This window comes from Scyliorhinus torazame, chromosome 11 (genome assembly GCF_047496885.1).
Source record: "Scyliorhinus torazame isolate Kashiwa2021f chromosome 11, sScyTor2.1, whole genome shotgun sequence".
NCBI classification, from domain to species: Eukaryota; Metazoa; Chordata; class Chondrichthyes; order Carcharhiniformes; family Scyliorhinidae; genus Scyliorhinus; species Scyliorhinus torazame.
Genome location: NC_092717.1, coordinates 246,423,793 through 246,443,746, shown reverse-complemented (window position 1 = coordinate 246,443,746; position 19,954 = coordinate 246,423,793). Strand labels below are relative to the sequence as shown.

The window sequence follows — 19,954 nt, the reverse complement described above, 5'->3', positions numbered from 1 at the left end:
TGGCAATGCCATGTCCATGTGCTCATTCCACATTGTTAGTCTATTTTTTAAATTTGTTTTGGGGATGTGGACGTCGCTGGCTAGGCCAGCATTTATTGCTCATCATTTATTGCCTATTCACCAATGTTCCAATTCAGGAAGCCATGGATTTTTCCATAGCGGCACTATGCCGTGGCGATCTAGACCCACCGCCATGGTGTCGATCAGTGTCCATCGAGACTATCAGCTCGGCAACTCATTCAGTTTTAACAACACCATGGATGCCCAAATAGATGGTGTTGCCATGGGATCTCCTTCAGGCCCAGCTCTCGCAAACACCTCTGTTGGGTTTCATGAGAAAGATGTCGTTGATGGCAGGACACTCACCCCGAAGTGGTAGGGTGATCCTGTGAAGCATGAATACCAGTTTAGATCTGTGCTGGAAATTCTATGTAATTCTGTGTTTTAGTTCAGCTACATCATCCCGATTCTGTGTGGACTCCGCTAAGTCACTTGGGGCATTCTACAATAATGGAGCTCTATCCTGTCAGTGTCACGGAGAAGGCGCCACCAGCCCTGCATGTAGTCCATTTGGCGGCCAGTGCTCCTGCCGGCCAAATGTTGTTGGACGTCGCTGCGACAGATGTGCTACCGGCTATTATATGTTTCCCAATTGTCGACGTAAGTAGGCATCTGTACAGTTAAAATGTAATCAGGCAGGAGAATTATATTAGGCACTTTGATACATTTTGACAATTTAACGAGGCACAATAAATTCTATCTAGTTATAGATGTATGTTTTGTTTTGGACAAAATTGTCATAAAACACAAGTCACACCCTGAACCGAGCTTCCTTGTACAAAGAACAAAGAACAAAGAAAAGTACAGCACAGGAACAGGCCCTTCGGCCCTCCAAGCCTGTGCCGACCATGCTGCCCATCTAAACTAAAATCTTCTACACTTCCTGGGTCCGTATACCTCTATTCCCATCCTATTCATGTATTTGTCAAAGAACAAAGAAATGTACAGCACAGGAACAGGCCCTTCGGACCTCCAAGCCCGTGCCGACCATGCTGCCCGACTAAACTACAATCTTCTACACTTCCTGGGTCCGTATCCCTCTATTCCCATCCTATTCATGTATTTGTCAAGATGCCCCTTAAATGTCACTATCGTCCCTGCTTCCACCACCTCCTCCGGTAGCGAGTTCCAGGCACCCACTACTCTCTGCGTAAAAAACTTGCCTCGTACATCTACTCTAAACCTTGCCCCTCTCACCTTAAACCTATGCCCCCTAGTAATTGACCCCTCTACCCTGGGGAAAAGCCTCTGACTATCCACTCTGTCTATGCCTCTCATAATTTTGTAGACCTCAATCAGGTCGCCCCTCAACCTCCCTCGTTCCAGTGAGAGCAAACCGAGTTTATTCAACCGCTCCTCATAGCTAATGCCCTCCATACCAGGCAACATTCTGGTAAATCTCTTCTGCACCCTCTCTAAAGCCTCCACATCCTTCTGGTAGTGTGGCAACCAGAATTGAACACTATACTCCAAGTGTGGCCTAACTAAGGTTCTATACAGCTGCAACATGACTTGCCAATTCTTATACTCTATGCCCCAGCCAATGAAGGCAAGCATGCCGTATGCCTTCTTGACTACCTTCTCCACCTGTGTTGCCCCTTTCAATGACCTGTGGACCTGTACTCCTAGATCTCTTTGACTTTCAATACTCTTGAGGGTTCTACCATTCACTGTATATTCCCTACCTGCATTAGACCTTCCAAAATGCATTACCTCACATTTGTCCGGATTAAACTCCATCTGCCATCTCTCCGCCCAAGTCTCCAAACAATCTAAATCCTGCTGTATCCTCTGACAGTCCTCATCGCTATCCGCAATTCCACCAACCTTTGTGTCGTCTGCAAACTTACTAATCAGACCAGTTACATTTTCCTCCAAATCGTTTATATATACTACAAACAGCAAAGGTCCCAGCACTGATCCCTGTGGAACACCACTGGTCACAGCCCTCCAATTAGAAAAGCATCCTTCCATTGCTACTCTCTGCCTTCTATGACCTAGCCAGTTCTGTATCCACCTTGCCAGCTCACCCCTGATCTCGTGTGACTTCACCTTTTGTACTAGTCTACCATGAGGGACCTTGTCAAAGGCCTTACTGAAGTCCATATAGACAACATCCACTGCCCTACCTGCATTAATCATCTTAGTGACCTCCTCGAAAAACTCTATCAAGTTAGTGAGACACGACCTCCCCTTCACAAAACCATGCTGCCTCTCACTAATACGTCCATTTGCTTCCAAATGGGAGTAGATCCTGTCTCGAAGAATTCTCTCCAGTAATTTCCCTCCCACTGAAGTAAGGCTCACCGGCCTGTAGTTCCCTGGATTATCCTTGCTACCCTTGTAAGGAGGTCATTGTATCAGAGACAGGATATAAAGCAGAATCCTCAGACAAGTGGAAACCTATTGTCCATTGCTGTCAGCTCTGCCTTCCCTCATGTGATGAAATGATGATCAAATCAGACAATAAAATCATAGAATTCCTACAGTGCAGAAGGAGGCCGTTGAGCCCATTGAGTCTGCACTGACCCACCGAAAGAGCACCCCACCCTATCCCCATAACCTTATACCCCACCTAACCTGCACATCCCTAGACACTAAATGGCAATTTAGCGTGGTCAATCCACCCAACCTGCACATCTAAACCATAGCAATGGTTTAGCACACTGGCTAAATCGCTGGCTTCTAAAGCAGCCCAAGGCAGGCCAGCAGCACGGTTCAATTCCCGTACCAGCCTCCCCGAACAGGTGCCGGAATGTGGCGACTAGGGGCTTTTCACAGTAACTTCATTTGAAGCCTACTTGTGACAATAAGTGATTTTCATTTCATTTAAAATGCACATCAAAGAAATGCTGTAATGTTTCTGAGATTAATAAACACACACTTAAGAGTGGTTGTCAACGCCTTTCTTCTGGGACAGCAGGGTAGCATTGTGGATAGCACAATTGCTTCACAGCTCCAGGGTCCCAGGTTCGATTCCGGCTTGGGTCACTGTCTGTGCGGAGTCTGCACGTCCTCCCTGTGTGTGCGTGGGTTTCCTCCGGGTGCTCCGGTTTCCTCCCACAGTCCAAAGATGTGCAGGTTAGGTGGATTGGCCGTGATAAATTGCCCTTAGTGTCCAAAATTGCCCTTAGTGTTGGGTTGGGTTACTGGGTTATGGGGATAGGGTGGAGGTGTTGACCTTGGGTAGGGTGCTCTTTCCAAGAGCCGGTGCAGACTCGATGGGCCGAATGGCCTCCTTCTGCACTGTAAATGCTATGCTATGATCTTTGGACTGTGGGAGGAAACCGGAGCACCCGGAGGAAACCCACGCAGACACGGGGAGAACGTGCAAACCCCACACAGATAGTCACCCAAGGCAGGAACTGAACCCGGGCCCTGGCATTGTGAGGCAGCAATGCTAACCACTGTGCCGCCCCAATTGTAGAATGATGCATTAAAGAAGGGGGCTTATTGTAGCTGTGTTAGCCCTTTTAAATAGCGTTACAAAATTTTCACAGAATCATCAAATTGTTACAGTGCAGAAGGAGACCATTCGGCCCATTGTGTCTGTACTGGCTCTCTGAATCAGCACATCACCTAATGCCATTATTCTGCCTTCTCCCAGTAGCCCTGCAGATTGTTTCTTTTCAAATAATCCTCTAATTGCCTCTTGAAGGCCTCGATTAAAGCTGCGTCTACCACATTCAGGCAGTGCATTCCAAACCCTAATCACTTGCTGTGTGAAGAAGTTTTTTTTCACGTTACTTTTGCCAATCACTTTAAATCTGTACCTTCTTGATCCTCTTTCGAGTGGGAACAGATTCTCCCTATCTACTCTGTCAGACCCCTCATGATCTCTAACAAATCTCTTCACAGCCTTGTTTTTCCCAAGGAAAAGTGTCCCAACTTCTCCACTCTTACTTCATAACTGAAGGTCCGCATCCCTGGATCTGTTATTTTTTTCCCTTTTCAAGTAATTGCCCAATTCCAATTTTAACCTGCTCACATAGCATTCTGGGCCCAAGTTTTACTGGGTGAATGGCAATCCCGACATTGGGCTCAATTCCTGATCGAGAACCTGGATTTAGTTGTGGAATTTCATTTGCAAACTTCCCAGATGAGGCCAATTAATAATAATAATTTTTATTAGTGTCACAAGTAGGCTTACATGAACACTGCAATGAGGTTACTGTGAAAAACCCTTGTCGCCACATTCCGGCGTCTGCTCGGGTACACAGAGGGAGAATTCAGAATGCCCAATTCACCTAACAAGCACGTTTTTCGGGACTTGTGGAAGGAAACCGGAGCACCCGGAGGAAACCCACACGCAGACATGGGGAGAACGTGCAGACTCCGCACAGACAGTGACCCAAGCCGGGAATCGAACCTGGGACCCTGGCGCTGTGAAGTAACAGTGCTAACCACTGTACTACTGTGCCTCCAGGCGCTCGTCCAAGTGGGAACAGAGGCCGTGCTCCAGTATTGGGAAGTCGAATCAGTACAGCCTGTGGAGAGGACCTCCAGTGCTCAAGAGCAACAACAGTGCAATGGGGGCACCTTCAGTCTGAGGGGAACGAAGAACAAGGAAAGATATAGCACAGGAACAGGCCCTTCGGCCCTCCAAACCTGTGCCAATCATGATCCCTAACTAGAAAAAACCTTCTGTCCTTACTCAGTCGGTATCCCTCTATTTCCTCCCAATTCATTGACCCATCCAGATGCCTCTTAAATGTTGCTAATGTGCCTCCATCCACCACATCCTCTGGCAACGCGTTCCAGGTACCCACCACTCTCTGTGTGAAAAACTTACCCCACACATCTCCCTTAAACTTTCCCCCTCTCACCTTGAACCTGTGCCCCCTTGTAATTGACACTTCCAGCCTTGGAAAAAGCCTCTGACTATCCACCCTGTCTATCCCTCTCATAATTGTGTTGACCTCTATCAGGTCTCCCCTTAGCCTCCGTCTTTCCAGTGAAAACACGCCTAGTTTATTCAACCTCTCGTCATAGCCAACACCCTCGAGACCAGGCAACATCCTGGTGAACCTTCCTAGCACTCTCTCCAAAGCTTCCACATCCTTCTGATAATGTGGCGACCAGAAATACACGCATTTCTCCAGATGCGGCCTAACCAGGGTTTTATACAGCTGCAACATGATTCCCCAACTACTGTACTCAGTGCCCCGGTTGATGAAGGCAAGCACGCCATATGCCTTCTTAATCACGTTGGCCACCTGTGTTGCCACCTTTAGGGACCTGTAGGCCTGCACGCCCAGATCCCTCTGTATGTTAATGTTCCTAAGGGTTTTTCAATTTGCAGTATAATGTGACAGCCATGGCAGGGCAGTTACATTAGTGTGATGTCTGTCTCCATGAAGTGGCTATTCTACCGTGCGTTCTGGCAAGGGAGACCTGAGCATTATAATTTACTGTGGACAAGTTAATAAGTGGCCTCAAATGTTTTGCATCTCAGACCTCCCACTGTGCAGCTGCCTCTGTTACTTTGCCTGGCTTCTGTAGAGCAGCAAGGTCAGGAAAATCTCACTCCATAACCAAAATAATAGTTGATTGTCTTATTAAATACACTAATAAGCGACCCGCCACTACCATGTACCACTTGGAGGCTGCCTCCATGAATAGCACTTGGAGACAGGAATGTGTCGCAGAGCCAGACTGACATGATTCCATTGAAATGACCACATTCCCGACCTTCAAAGCCGTCTTCGCAGGGGTGCCAGTTGCTAGTGTTCCGAGGGGTCTGGTCAGCTTTTGTTGTCCACAAGCAGAGTGGCGCGGCGCCGGTCGGGGGCCGCCCACCGATTCTCGGCCTGGGATGGGCCGAGCGGCCATCGTGAAAACGCCGAGTCCCGCCGGCGCCGTCCACACCTGTTCGCAGCCGGCGGGAACTCTGCGTGGAAGGGTCGGGTGGCGGCCTCTGCGGGGGGGGGGTCTCCGATTCCGGGGGGCGGCTCCGATGCGGCCTGGCCTGCGATCAGGGCCCACCGATTGTCAGGCCGGCCTCTCTGGCTGGGGGCCTCCTTTCCTACGCGCCGGCCCCTATAACCCTGCGCCATGGTGCGTCGGGGCCGGCGCGTTGAAGGAGGCCGGTGCCACCGCGCATGCGCGGATCCCGCGGTGCCCAGTCCGCGCCGGGATAGGCAGCTGGAGTGGCGGGAACCCCTCCAGCGCTGTGCTGGCCCCCTGTAGGGGCCAGAATTACTCCTGGCAGCGGCCGTTCACACCGTCACAAAACGCGACGCCATTTACGATGGCGTGGACACTCTGCGCGGGTTGGGGGAATCCCGTCCAATACCTTCGATGTAGTTCTACATAATTAATTTCTCGATTTTTAAAAAAGAATGGGCGGGATTCTCCCATTCGGCGGCAGAGTGTCCACGCCGTCGGAATCGCCGTCGCGTTTCACGACGGCATGAACGGGCTGCTGGGAGTACCGATTCTGGCCCCTACAGGTGGCCAGCATGGCGCTGGAGTGGTTCACGCCATCGTTCCAGCCTCCCATCCCAGCGGGAATTTGTGTGCCGCGGGATCCGCGCATGCGCAGTGGCGTCGGCATCAACACGCACATGTGCGGTGGCCTCCCTCAACGTGCTGGCCCCGACGCAACATGGCACGAGAGTTATGGTTGCTTAAGAAAATAGGCCCGGGGAGCGAGAGGCCGACCCGCCGATCGGTGGGCCCCCCCCCCCGCCCGCAAAGGCTGCCCCACGACCCTGCGCGCAAAGTTCTCATCGGCTCCGACCAGGTGTAGACGGCGCTGGCAGGAATCAGCCGCGTGGAGCGGCCCCCGACCAGTGCCGCGCCAAACGCTCTGGTGCCAATGCCGGAGAATCGTGTGCCGGTGTCGGGCCCAATATGTTGCCAAATCCCACCCAATATGTTGCCAAATCAATTCCATCTGTTTGGTATAATTATGTATCGAAGTATTCCTACTCCTTTTGTATCAAATCAAAATTTTATTTGCTTTAAAAACATTGAATTTCTGGGAAAATAAGTAAATCTCTTGCAATTTTTGTTCCACCTTAAGCTTGTAACTGTGGAAGGCGCCTGTGTGATGAGGCGACAGGCCAATGCATCTGCCCTCCTCAAACTGTTAAACCTTTGTGCGAGACATGTGAGAAACAGACCTTCAGTTTCCATCCTCTGGTTGGCTGTGAAAAATGTAACTGTTCACGAGAAGGAATCATCAAACCTGCAAACCCAGACTGCAACCGACAAACTGGGCAGTGTAGGTAGGTAGACTATTCCTAAACAATGCTCTGATTTCTCACTGGCTTACTGAAATAGCAAGCAACAAACACCAACAACAACCTGCATTTATATAGCATCTTGTACTGCAATATCCCAAGGGGTTCGCGAGAGTGTTATCAAACTAGGTTCGACACCAAGAAATATCAGGGCAGCTTTGTCAAAAAGCTAGTTTTTAAGGAACATCTTAAAGAGAGGAAAGGCCTTGGGGATGGGTGTGGGTGGGGGGTGTAAGGTTATACAAAAATCAAAGACTATGGCCTGAATATTTCCTATGGCGGAGTTTCGCTTCCCATCATCCCAAAAGCCCCCCACGGACTCTGCCCCACAGACATTTCATCCTCGGATGAGCGTTAATTGGCTGCAGATGGGACTTGTGTCCCTCACTTGGGAGGAAGTCCCACCTTCGAAAGCTTCCGGCCAATCAGATTGGCTGTCAGTCCTCTAATCCCTGCAAATTGAAGAGGAATTCCTTCAAAATTCCAGAGCCCAATCCTGGGACTGGACAGCAAGGTTGATTTTGGAGGTCCAAGGATGGGGAGGGCAGGTGCGTGAAAAATGCGTGTTTAGGGTTTCAGAGAAAAGGTTGGGGGTGGGGGGGGGGGGGAAGAAGAGGGAGGTCCCATGATCACTAAACCTTAAGTGGTGGGTGCCTGAAGTCAGAAAGGGACATCCGATGGAGGTGCTGCCCCCACTTCCACTGAAGATCTAGGCCCATTAATTTTTAGGTGTATTGCTGTGAGGCCTAAAAAGCCCACTGGCAGGGGAGCACAAACGTCAGGCCTTTCAGGACTGGATTGGATGCTGGGATGATGTTTCCCCTGAGCTCGGGGTCAAGGTCATGGCCTCAGGATGCTGGGTGGGCCACTTAGAACTGTGATGGGGCAATTCTTTTTCACTCAAGATAGTGGTGAACCTGTGGAATTCTTTACTACAAAAGGCTGTGGCGGCCAAATCCCTGAATGTATTTAAGAAAGAAGGAATAGATTTCTAGACATTAAAGACACCAAGCGCTATGGGAGAGAGCGGGAGTATGGTGTCGAGATAGAATAATAATAATCTTTTTTATTGTCACAAGTAGGGTTACATTAACACTGCAATGAAGTTACTGTGAAAAGCCCCTAGTCGCCACACTCCGGCGCCTGTTCGGGTACACAGAGGGAGAATTCAGAATGTCCAAATTACCTAACAAGCCCGCCTTTCGGGACTTGTGGGAGGAAACCGGAGCACCCGGAGGAAAACCACGCAGACACGGGGAGAAAGTGCAGACTCCGCACAGACAGTGACCCGAGGCCAGAATTGTACCCGGGACCCTGGAGCTGTGATGCAGCAGTGGGGCTGGTTTAGCACAGTGGGCTATACAGCTGGCTTGTAATGCTGAACAATGCCAGCAGCGCGGGTTCAATTCCCATACCGGCCTCCCCGAACAGGCGCCGGAATGTGGCGACTAGGGGCCTTTCACAGTAACTTCATTGAAGCTGACTTGTGACAATAAGCGATTATTATTATATTAATATTATAACCACTGTGCCACTATCATTTGATAGGTATCAGCCGTGACTCAATGGGTAACCATAAGACCATAAGACATCAAAGCAGAATTAGGCCACTCGGCCCATCGAGTCTGCTCCGCCATTCAATCATGACTGATCATTTTCTCATCCCCATTCTCCTGCCTTCTCCCCATAACCCCTGACCCCCTTCTGTAACATTCTGAGGGTCAGATTTTCAAATGGCTTGGGCTGAGATCGGAGATGGAGGGACGTGCACCTTCATGCTGGTTCCCTGCCGCCAACCCAACACCAAGCCATTTTGAATGAGGGAAGCTTCCGATCAGACTGGCCCTGCCGGAAAGGAGCTGGCAGCCAATTCAGAGTTAATTAACGTTACTGCCAGGGTCTATTGAAGCCCCATTCTCATGCTGACTGAGATTGTCAGTCGCCAATGCAGGTGGCTCACACTATGGTCCAGGCTGCCGTGGTGGGCTCAGTGTGGGAGGTGAGGTAGGTGGGAGGCAGGGGGTGGTGGCAATGGCTCATGCGAGGGATCCTCCACATGTAACAGCTACTGGGCAACTGCTGCAACCGACTGACCAACCCGTGAAGGGTGTTGGCCCTCCACTGCCATTTGTTATTCCAGGGTGTTTGTATTGGGAACTGAACTAGCGGCCAGGTTCCTGAGCCTTCCAGTCAGAAGCTTGTGAGTTTAAATCCCTCTCGAGGGGCATGAGCACAGAATGCAGACTCTCACTCTCAGTGCAGTACTGAGGGAGTGCCGCACCATTGGGGGTACCGCCTTAAGGATGAGTTGTTAAACTGAGGCACAATTCATCCATCTCGTCTTACAATGTTTTCCTGTCTTATCCCCACATTCTTTGACCCGGTAGAGTCTAAAAGCCTATTGAGTCGGGAATTCCAAAGATTCAATCCCCTTTTGAGTGAAGAAATGTCTCCTCATCTCATCTATATGGCTGACCTTTAGTCCTAGATTTCCCAGCAGGGGAAGCAGCCTTCCAGCTAAACTCCCATCAAGCCATCTTAGTCTTGTGTGTTTCAATAAGGAGGCATGTTGGCACGGTGGTTAGCACTGCTGCCTCGCAGCGCCAGGGACCCGGGTTCAATTCCGGCCTTGGGTGACTGTGTGGAGTACAGATGTTCTCCCCGTGTGTGCGTGGGTTTCCTCCGGGGGCTCCAGTTTCCTCCACAGTCCAGAGGTGTGCAGTAGGTGGACTGGCCATGTTAATTTGCCCCCTAGTGTCCAAAGCTGTGCAGGTTAGGTGAAGTTACGGGGATAGGGCAGGGGAGTGAGCCTCGGGAGGGTGCTCTTTCAGAGAGTCAGCGCAGACTCGATGGGCCGAATGGCCCCCTTCTGCATTGTCGGGATATTATGTCTTCTAAAATCAGCACCTTCTTCTAATCCCAGAGAGTTTGGGGTGCACTCTAATCGAGACCCCATCCCCCTTCTCCGACCCTGTGGAACTGCTTTGAAGAAGGTTCCACTCTGTGCACTGGTCAACATTTAACCCTCAACCAACACCTTCAACACCATTATAATAGTAACTAATTCAAAAGTATCCAATCCACTGTCTGTGAAACACTTTGGGATATCCTGAGATTGTGAAAGTTTCCGTCTAAATCGAAGTCTTTCGTTATGCATGCGGGAATGGGATTATGGGGAATGTGACAAGAGTTAAATTCAGTCAGTTTGGTTCTTTTCTTTAAAGATTATAACATTGATCCAACCCGACTTGGGACTCGACTCTTGCGAGAATTACCAACCTCTCCTCGCCTCGCGAGCTCTAACAAGGTCTCGTGAGGCGTCGCGATCTGGATCCCGCCCATTGAGGACGGGACCCATATTGATGTGTGCAATTAGTCTCACTTGAATATGTCTACGCTGAATCTGCCCAGCGCTCGGGATCGAGCGGCCTCACCTCGGAGACCCAAGCGGACGCTGTTTAAGCACTTGTTCCCGCAAATGGGGAGCAGACGTATCGGCACGAGGGGGTGGGGGGTCTCCCCGGCGAACAGGGGCCCCTGGGTGGTCAGGCTCTGGGCAGGATGCCATCTGGGCACTGTGACACTGCCATCCTGGGAGTGAGTGCCAAGGTGCCCAGGTGACATCATGCCCAAATCAGGGATCTGGTCCGGGGGTATCCCACCTTTATTAGTGTGAGTTGGGGAGTTGAAGGGGATCCAGAGGCCCTGGTGGGGGGCGTTGAGAGATCAGCCTTCCTTCCTGTACTGGTGAGCGGAGGCCCAGGAATGAAGCAGAGTCCAGATTAATAGCGGGTTGTTCTTGGCGCTGCCGGTGCTTAAACGCCCTCGACACGGGACTTTGCTTCATTTCCGTTAAATCACGCCCATTGAAAATACAAAGAGTCAGATTATTTTGGAAAGAAATTGTATTCCATAGACCTGGTGTGAGCAGTTTACTTTCAGATACTTTTTCCATTTAGATGCAAATCGAAGGTGACAGGTCGTCAGTGTGACCGCTGTTCCGTCGGTTACTCCCGTTACCCAGGCTGCATTCCCTGTAACTGTAACCGTGAAACAACGCAGCCAAGGATGTGCGATCCCATAACTGGACAGTGTCTTTGTAAGGTCAGTCCTATTTTCTAAGGGAACAAATGACGATACATTGCAAATAAAGTGAGATTATTATACACTGTCATTTTCTCACGGTAGAGGAGTGTCCGACTATGAAAAAGGCCACTCGGTCATTGTGTCTGCCGACTGTTTGAAAGAGCTATCTGCTTAATCTCACTTTCCCCATAGCCTAGTTTTTCCTTTTAAACATTTATCCAATTCCCTTTTGAAAGTTACTGTTAAATCTCCTTCCTCCTGTTTCAGGCAGCACATTCCCGATCATAAAACATTCCCTTTGCTTCACCTCTGACACTTTTGCCGATCATCTTTAATATTTGGTCTCCTCTGGTTGCCAACCCTCACACAAAAAAGGAAGCGGTTTCCCCTGTCAATCCCCCAATCCCCTAAACCCCCACAGCCCTGTAATTGTGAACAACTCTATCAAGTCTCCTCTTAAACCTCTTTGCTCTTAAGGAGAATTAATATCAGTCTCTGCACATAACTGAAGTCCCTCATCCTTGGTCACATTCCAGTCCATCTCCTCTGCACCCTCTGCGAGGGCAGTCTGTAGATCGATAAAGAGCCATACAATAAATAACATTTTGTTTACAATCGCCACTCTTGGCGAGGATTGGAACTTTTCAACATTATAAATGTATTCCCAGTCACAGATTGTGTCTCTCGCCAGCAGAGTTTCTGATCTTAGCCTGGCTGACAACTGGGAGAGATGCCAAAACAAATTAAAACAGCAAAGTTGTAAATAGTTAGAAGAAGTAAATAGAATAATTCTGTGGCTTTGACGTTATGCAATTATTAGGCTATCAAGGCCTAATGAATTCCTCTTTACTTCTTTCCTATTTCTGCCATGTTGATGAGGATTTAACCTATTTAACATACATCGAATCATAGAATGACACAGCACAGAATGAGATTGGCCTGCCAGTCCTGTCCCAGCTCTTTGAAGGGGCTGTCCAATTAGTCGCAACTGTTAATGATTTTGAGCATCTCCATTAAATCCAAGTTATCCCTGAAAGGCATTTTGGTAAATCTTAAACCACAGAGTGGTTACAGCATGTAAGGAGGCCATTTGGCCCATCATGCCTGTGCTATCTTTCTGCAAGAAAGGGGGCGGGATTCTCCCAACCCCGCACCGGGCCGGAGAATCCCCGCAACCGCGCCACGCCACCCCGACGCCGGCACGCGTGGAGAATTGGCGCCATTGGCGCTGGTGCGATTCTCCGGCCCGGCTGGGCCGAGCGACCGCTCTAAAAAGACAGAGTCCCGCCAGCGCCGTCCACACCTGGTCGCAGCCGGCGGGAACTCTGCGCGCAGGGTCAGGGGGGCGGCCTGTGTGGTGAGAAGGGGGGCTCCGACCCCGGGGGGGGGGGGGGGGCCTCCAATGGGGCCTGGCCCGCGATCGGGGCCCACCGAGCGGCGGGCCGGCCTCTCGCTCCCCGGGCCTATTTTCTTGCGCGCCGGCCCCTGAACGCTCGCGCCATGTTGCGTCGGGGCCGACACGTTGAGGGAGGCCACCGCGCATGCGCGGGTTGACACGGCGCACAGTTCGCGCCGGGATGGGAGGCTGGAGCGGCGTGAACAGCTCCAGGGCCGTGCTAGCCACCTGTAGGGGCCAGAATCGGTGCTCCCAGCGGCCCGTTTACGCCGCTGACGGCGTTTCCAACGGCGTGGACACTCTGCCGCATAATGAGAAAATCCCACCCAGGGTACAAGGACTGTCTTAAAAATTACAGGCTGATTAGTCAAACATCACTGGTGGGCAATGTTTTGGAATCCTTAATCAAGGGGAAATGCGACAACAGGCGCTAAGAGAGCTTTGAGTTAATTAGAGCGAGCCAACATGGATTTGCAAAAGGTAGATTGTCCTTGACTATTCTACTTTAATTTTTTGATGAAGCGACAGAGAATATTGATGAAGGGAATGTGGTAAATGTTGTCGGTATGGATTTCAAGGAACTGTTTGACAAGGTGCCACATACAAGGCTTACGGAATCGGAGAGCCAGTGTGAAATGGATCAAAAACTGGCTTAATGTCAGAAAGCGGTCAATCATGGTAGAATGTTGTTTTTCAGACCAGGGGGATGGTTAAAAATGGTGTTCCCCAGGGGCCTATTTCTAAACTCTACTTATTTACTTAAATCCACTTGTCCGTAGTGTTATGGGCCAGGGTTTAGAGAACCCCAAAGTGTATCATGGAGTTCACCTGACCCACAACTTTTACTAGATTGTGGTATGGGGAGCACACGGCCCACTCTACAGGTGTGGGACAGCAGAAATGGAAAAGTATTTTTTAAAGCAAAACAATGTTTATTCTATGAACCCAAGTTAACCTTTTTAAAACATACAGTGAACATCTTAGCAACCACAAATTCAAATACAACCCCCAAAGAATACAACACTAAGTAATGCTTAAGCTGTCCCTATAACATCCATAATACTTAAACAAAACCTTTAAACAGAAGCACATCAGGTTAAAGTCACTACTGAGAGCAGTTATGAGTTTTAAATCACCAAAGGATCGATTTACAGTCTATAGATTACAGAGAGAGACTCTAATACCCCTTCTGGTTGTGACTGCAGCTATCCATCTCTGAAAATGAAACTAAAACACACTCTGCAGCAAACTGCCTAAAACGAAAGTAAAAAGCTGACAGACAGTCCAACGCCACCCACTCTCTGACATCACTGCAGTTCTAAACACCCATTTCTTAAAGGTACTCTCACTACAGATACTTATATACTCACCCATTTATAAACACCCATTTCTTAAAGGTATTCTCACATGACGACAGTAGATTCATTACGAATGTATGCATTTAACACTTCTACTCCTTTCATCTTTCAATTCTCCCAGACAAGCTGTTTCCATTAACATTTTCCCAGTTTAATTGCATCATTTACACACAAACAGACACAGCCTTCTTTACAGAATACTTCAAAATATCTATAACATCCATCCTCACAATTCTTTCATAGGATGTGATGTCACCGGGGGGGGGGGGGGTGGGCAGAAAATTCCACCTTTTATGTCAGAGTGACCCAAACCTTATATCTAACATGAAAAATAATGTTTCCGTGAACTTTACATTTTTCTGCTTTAATCATTTTAGGAAAACGTTATAGGTGCACAGTGCGATATCTGTCGACCTGGCTCATTTCACCTAGATCCAGCCAATCCCAAAGGCTGCACAAGCTGTTTTTGCTTTGGAATAACAAATGAGTGTCGAAGTTCCAATAAGTCCAGGACTAAAGTGAGTGAAAAAGTCCACATCCTCAATTTTGAATTTCCTCTGAATGTATGGTGTATCTCTGAAGTAAGCATCAAAATTCGAGAACCATACACGGTTTAATTTAAGAATTTGCATTGGAAAGATTCAAGTCTATAAACACATTTGGTTTGCCAATTCTGGTTGAACATATTCTTGGGGATGCCATCACATGTCCTTCTGTCCCCAAGCATTACGCCACCGTGGTCAACCATTGGTTGTCCATCTTCAAGATGCCTCACTTCCTACAGCAAATTGGATTTTTGATGGACAAAGGAGTCAAGGGTTATGCAGGGCAGGTATAAAGGGGAGTTGAGACGACAATCTGATTAGCCATATTATTATCGAATGGTGGAGTAGACTGGAAGGGCTGATTGGCTCTTAAGTCCCATGTTCCTATTGAATATAGATAGATATTTTATTAACTGCTTATACAAAAACAAAATGCTGAAATAAAATCAGCAAATGCTGGAAATAGTCTGCCAATATTTGTGGACAGAGCGCTGAATGTTGCTGGCTCATTAAAGATGGGCTGGGAAGTGCAAGGGCGAGCAGTATGGCAAAAGACGGCACTGGCAGGGAAGTCTATCACATGCCGTTTTACCAGGGGGAAACTTGGCACGACAGCTACCTATCGAGTGGCCAATTGAACTGCCTAAGTAGGTAATGAAGGGCTACCTTTTGCCCCTGTATGAATTTTACCTACACATGGAGGGCCCACCACCACATGTGAAGACTGCCAGGCAAATCCTGGTGCTCTCCCAGCAGTTTCTGGGGATGCCTCCCCTTTATGACACTCCATGGAGGGCTAGTGGGATGGCAGCTTCATATTTGATTCAAAACACCTTCCAGGGAGTTGGGTAATCCTCCCCCTTTGGCCCTGGTGATGGATCATCAAGGTACCCCAGAAATTGCAGCCCAAATTTGATGTTTCAGACCTGTGGTTTGTATTTTGGTGGAAGGAACATAGGAACAGAAGTAGGCCATTCTGCCCGTCGAGCTTGCTCACCCATTCAATACGATCATCTAGGTCTGATGTGGCATTCCCCTTATTTTGAAATTGTGCTCCCTGGCTGAAGACTCTCCCACCAAGGGAAGTATCTGGGGCGTCATTCTCCGACCCCCCGCCGGGTTGGAGAATCGCCGGGGGCTGCCGTGAATCCCGCCCCCGCCGGTTGCCGAAGTCTCCGGCACCGGATATTCGGCGGGGGCGGGAATCAGGCCGCGCCGGTTGGCGGGCACCCCCGCTTGATTCTCCGGCCCGGATGGGCCAAAGTCCCGCCGATAAATTGCCTGTCCCGCCGGCGTGGATTAAACCACCTTTTGAACGGCGGGACAAGGCGGCGTGGGCGGGCTCCGGGGTCCTGGGGGGGGCGCGGGATGATCTGGCCCCGGGGGGGTGCCCCCACGGTGGCCTGGCCCGCGATCGGGGCCCACCGATCCGCGGGCGGGCCATTGCCGTGGGGGCACTCTTTCCCTTCCGCCTCCGCCACGGTCTCCACCATGGCGGAGGCGGAAGAGACTCCCTCCACTGCGCATGCGTGGGAAACTGTCAGCGGCCGCTGACGCTCCCGCGCATGCGCCACCCGGGGATGTCATTTCCGCGCCAGCTGGCGGGGCACCAAAGGCCGTTTCCGGCAGCTGGCGGGGCGGAAATTCCTCCAGCGCCGGCCTAGCCCCTCAATGTTGGGGCTCGGCCCCCAAAGATGCGGAGCATTCCGCACCTTTGGGGCGGCGCGATGCCCGTCTGATTGGCGCCGTTTTGGGCGCCAGTCGGCGGACATCGCGCCGTTTCTGGAGAATTTCGCCCCTTATCTCTGCATCCACCCTGTCTTTTCCTTCTCTAAGTGTTTTGTAGGTTTCACCTCTCATTCTTCGATACTCGAGAGAATGCAGGCCTAGTTTCTCCAATCTCTCTTCATAAGGCAGTCCAACCATCCCAGGACAAGTCTAGTGAACCTTTGTTACACTCCTTCTTTGGCAATAATATCCTTTCTGAGGTGGGGGAACCAAAACTGCACACAGTGCTGCAGGTGCAGTCTAACCAAGCTCTAATTGAATCAAGACCTCACCATTCTTGTAGTCAAATCCTCTTGCGATAATTCTTCCCAGTATCTCCCTGCGCCTGCATGTTATCAACAAGGACACCCAGATCCCTTTATACATCTACACATTGTAATTTCTTACACTAAAGAAATTCTCTGCGCATATTTTCCTACAACCAAAATGGATCACATTTTTCCACATATATTCCACCTGCTATGTTCTTGCCCACTCACTAAGTCTGTCCAAACCCTCTTGTACCCCCTTTACATCTTCCTCACAACACACATTGCCACTAACTATTCCATTTGGTCCCCACATCCAAGTCACTGATGTATATTGGGAACGGGTGGGGCCCGAGGACTGATCCTTGCTCTGCCTCACTAGCCACAACCTGCCAATGCTTGTTTGTTTCTATTCTCTGTTTTCTGCCTGTTAGCCAATCCTGAGGCCGTGCCAGCAAATCCCCTCCTACTCCATGTGCTGTTATTTTGCTAATTAACATCCTTTAGGGGACTTCATACATAGATACATAGAACATACAGTGCAGAAGGAGGCCAGTCAGCCCATCGAGTCTGCACCGACCCACTTAAGCCCTCACTTCCACCCTATCCCCGTAACCCAATAACCCCTCTTAACCTTTTTGGACACTAAGGGCAATTTTAGTGTGGCCAATCCACCTAACCTGCACGTCTTTGGACTGTGGGAGGAAACCGGAGCACCCGGAGGAAACCCACGCACACACAGGGAGAACGTGCAGAGAACGTGCAGACTCCGCACAGACAGTGACCCAGCGGGGAATTGAACCTGGGACCCTGGGCCACAGAGCTAGCCACGTGTGCTAGCGTGCTGCCCTGTCAAAAGCCTTCTGAAAATCCAAATATACCGGGGGCAATTCTCCAAAATGGAGACTAAGGGTTCGCGCCGTCGTGAACACCATCGCGTTTCACGACGTCGCGAAACGGGCACGGGGGTGACCGATTCTGTCGGGTGGGCCCCGATCATGGGCCAGACCCCATCGGAGCCGTCCCCCCGGTGACGGAGCGCTTTTCCCCGCCCCATAGGCCGCCACCCCGACCCTTCGCACAGAGTTCCCACCGGCAACGACCAGGGGTGAGCGGTGCCGGCGGGACTCTGCTTTTTCCGCACGGCCGCTCGGCCCATCCGGACCGGAGAGTCGGCAACCCTGCCGATTCCAGCGGCCGGCGGTGCGTGAAACACAAATGGCGCCGATTCTCCGCACCTCGGAGAATCGCGCGCTGGTGTCTGGGTGTCGTGGAACGGTTGCGCCCACCAAGTCCATCAACTCCCCTTTGTCAAATTTGCTGATATCCTCAAACAATTCCAAGAAATTCATCAAACGTGATTTCTCAATTAAATGCATGCTCACTCTGCCCAATCAGATCATCATTGTCTAAGTGTCTATGTTCCACATCCTTAACAATAGATTCAGCATTTTTGCTGCAACTATATAATGTTGACAGTTCTGTGGTTCCCTGGGTGTAATTCTCCCATCGGGAGTCTAAGTGCCGACGCCGGAGTGAAAACCGGAGTGTTTCGCTCCGGTGTCGGAACCTGCTCCCAGCCCCCTATTCACCCGCCCCCCGGGGGGCTAGGAGCGGCGTCGCGTCAGTTATGCGTGCCAGGCCTTGGCGCCGCGTAAAAGCGGCACCGTGTAAATGACACAGCTGGCGCCGCGTGAATGACATCACCCGCGCATGCGCGGTTCCCGTCCTTCCCAAGGACACCCCACAAGAAGGTGTCGGATGGGTCTTGCGGGGCGGCGGAGGAAAGGAGGTCCTCCTTCAGAGAGGCCGGCCCGCCGATCGGTGGGCACTGATCGCGGGCCAGACTCCATTTGAGGCACCCCTCCGGTGCAAGATCCCCCCTCCCCCCCCCCCACAGGCCGCCCCCCTCAGCGTTCCCGCGCTGTTCCCGCCGGCAGCGACCAGGTGTGGCCGGCGCCGGCGGGAACCTGTCGTGTTGGGCAGGCCGCTCGGCCCATCCGGGCCGGAGAATCACCGCTCGCCAGCCGTGATTCTCGCCGCGCCGGTTTGGGGGGGTTGGGAGAATCACTTACGGCTGTCGGGGCGGCGTGGCGGGACACGCGCGGCGACCCGGCGATTCTCCCACCCGGCGTGGGGGGGGTGGGACAATTCCGCCCCTGTTTTCTCTTTTCCTCTCTTTTTAAATAGTGGGGTGACATTTTCAACCTTCCATTCTTCAGGAACCAGTCCAGAATCTATAACATTTTGGACAATGATCACCAATTCGTCCACTATTTCTATAGCAACCTCTTTCAACACTCTGGGATGCATAATCATAGGTGGCACAGTAGCACAGTGGTTAGCACTGTTGCTTCACAGCGCTCGGGTCCCAGGTTCGATTCCCGGCTTGGGTCACTGTTTGTGCGGAGTCTGCACGTTCTCCCCGTGTCTGCGTGGGTTTCCTCTGGTGCTCCGGTTTCCTCCCACAAGTCCCCAAAGACGTGCTGTTCGGTAAATTGGACATTCTGAATTCTCCCTCTGTGTACCCAAACAGGCGCCGGAATGTGGCGATGAGGGGATTTTCACAGTAACTTCATTGCAGTGTTAATGTAAGTCTACTTGTGACAATAAAGATTATTACGAAATAATATCAGTTCCCGGGGACTTATCAACTTTCAGTCCTATTAATTTCTCCAATACAACCTTCTTACTTAAACTAAAATCCTTCAACTCGTCATTCTCTCTAGTTCCTTGGATCTCTGTACCTGGGAGATTTATTGTATTGCCCTTGGTGAAAACAGCCACAAAGTAATCATTTAGCTTCTCTGACATTTCTCTGTTCCTCAATAAGAATTCTCCTGACTCTGCCTATAAGAAGGAAGTAGATCCTTGGAAAATAGATAAAGGATCTGGATCAGTGCAGGCTGGGAGGGCCGAAGGGCCTGTTCCTGTGCTGTAATTTTCTTTGTTCTTTGTTCTTGTTCTAATGGACCCACATTTGTCTTCGCCAAACCTGTAGAAGCTTTTACAGCCCATTTTTATGTTCTGTTCTCCCTTTCCTTATCAGTTTCCTGCCCTTCCTTTGCTGAATTCTAAAAACCTCCCAATCCTCAGCATCACTAATATTTCTGGCAACTTTATGAACCTCTTTTAATTTTATGCAATTCTGAACTTCCATCGATAGCCACAGTTGACTGACGTTTTTAAGGATTTTGCACCGTGAATTTGTACCATGAAGGAGTGT

At 50.3% G+C, this 19,954-nt stretch overlaps 1 protein-coding gene across 3 annotated transcripts in view; it reads left to right on the top strand.

The window, feature by feature from the left end:
* The window catches only part of lama3 (laminin, alpha 3), an 858,151-nt gene that overhangs the window by 622,492 nt on the left and 215,705 nt on the right, over positions 1-19,954 (top strand). For all 3 annotated transcript variants that reach the window (XM_072468523.1, XM_072468524.1, XM_072468522.1), the window contains exons 33-36: positions 449-660; positions 7,088-7,292; positions 11,267-11,411; positions 14,525-14,665. In XM_072468523.1, the coding sequence (XP_072324624.1) occupies positions 449-660; positions 7,088-7,292; positions 11,267-11,411; positions 14,525-14,665 (703 nt within the window). The remainder of the gene's footprint in view (positions 1-448; positions 661-7,087; positions 7,293-11,266; positions 11,412-14,524; positions 14,666-19,954) is intronic.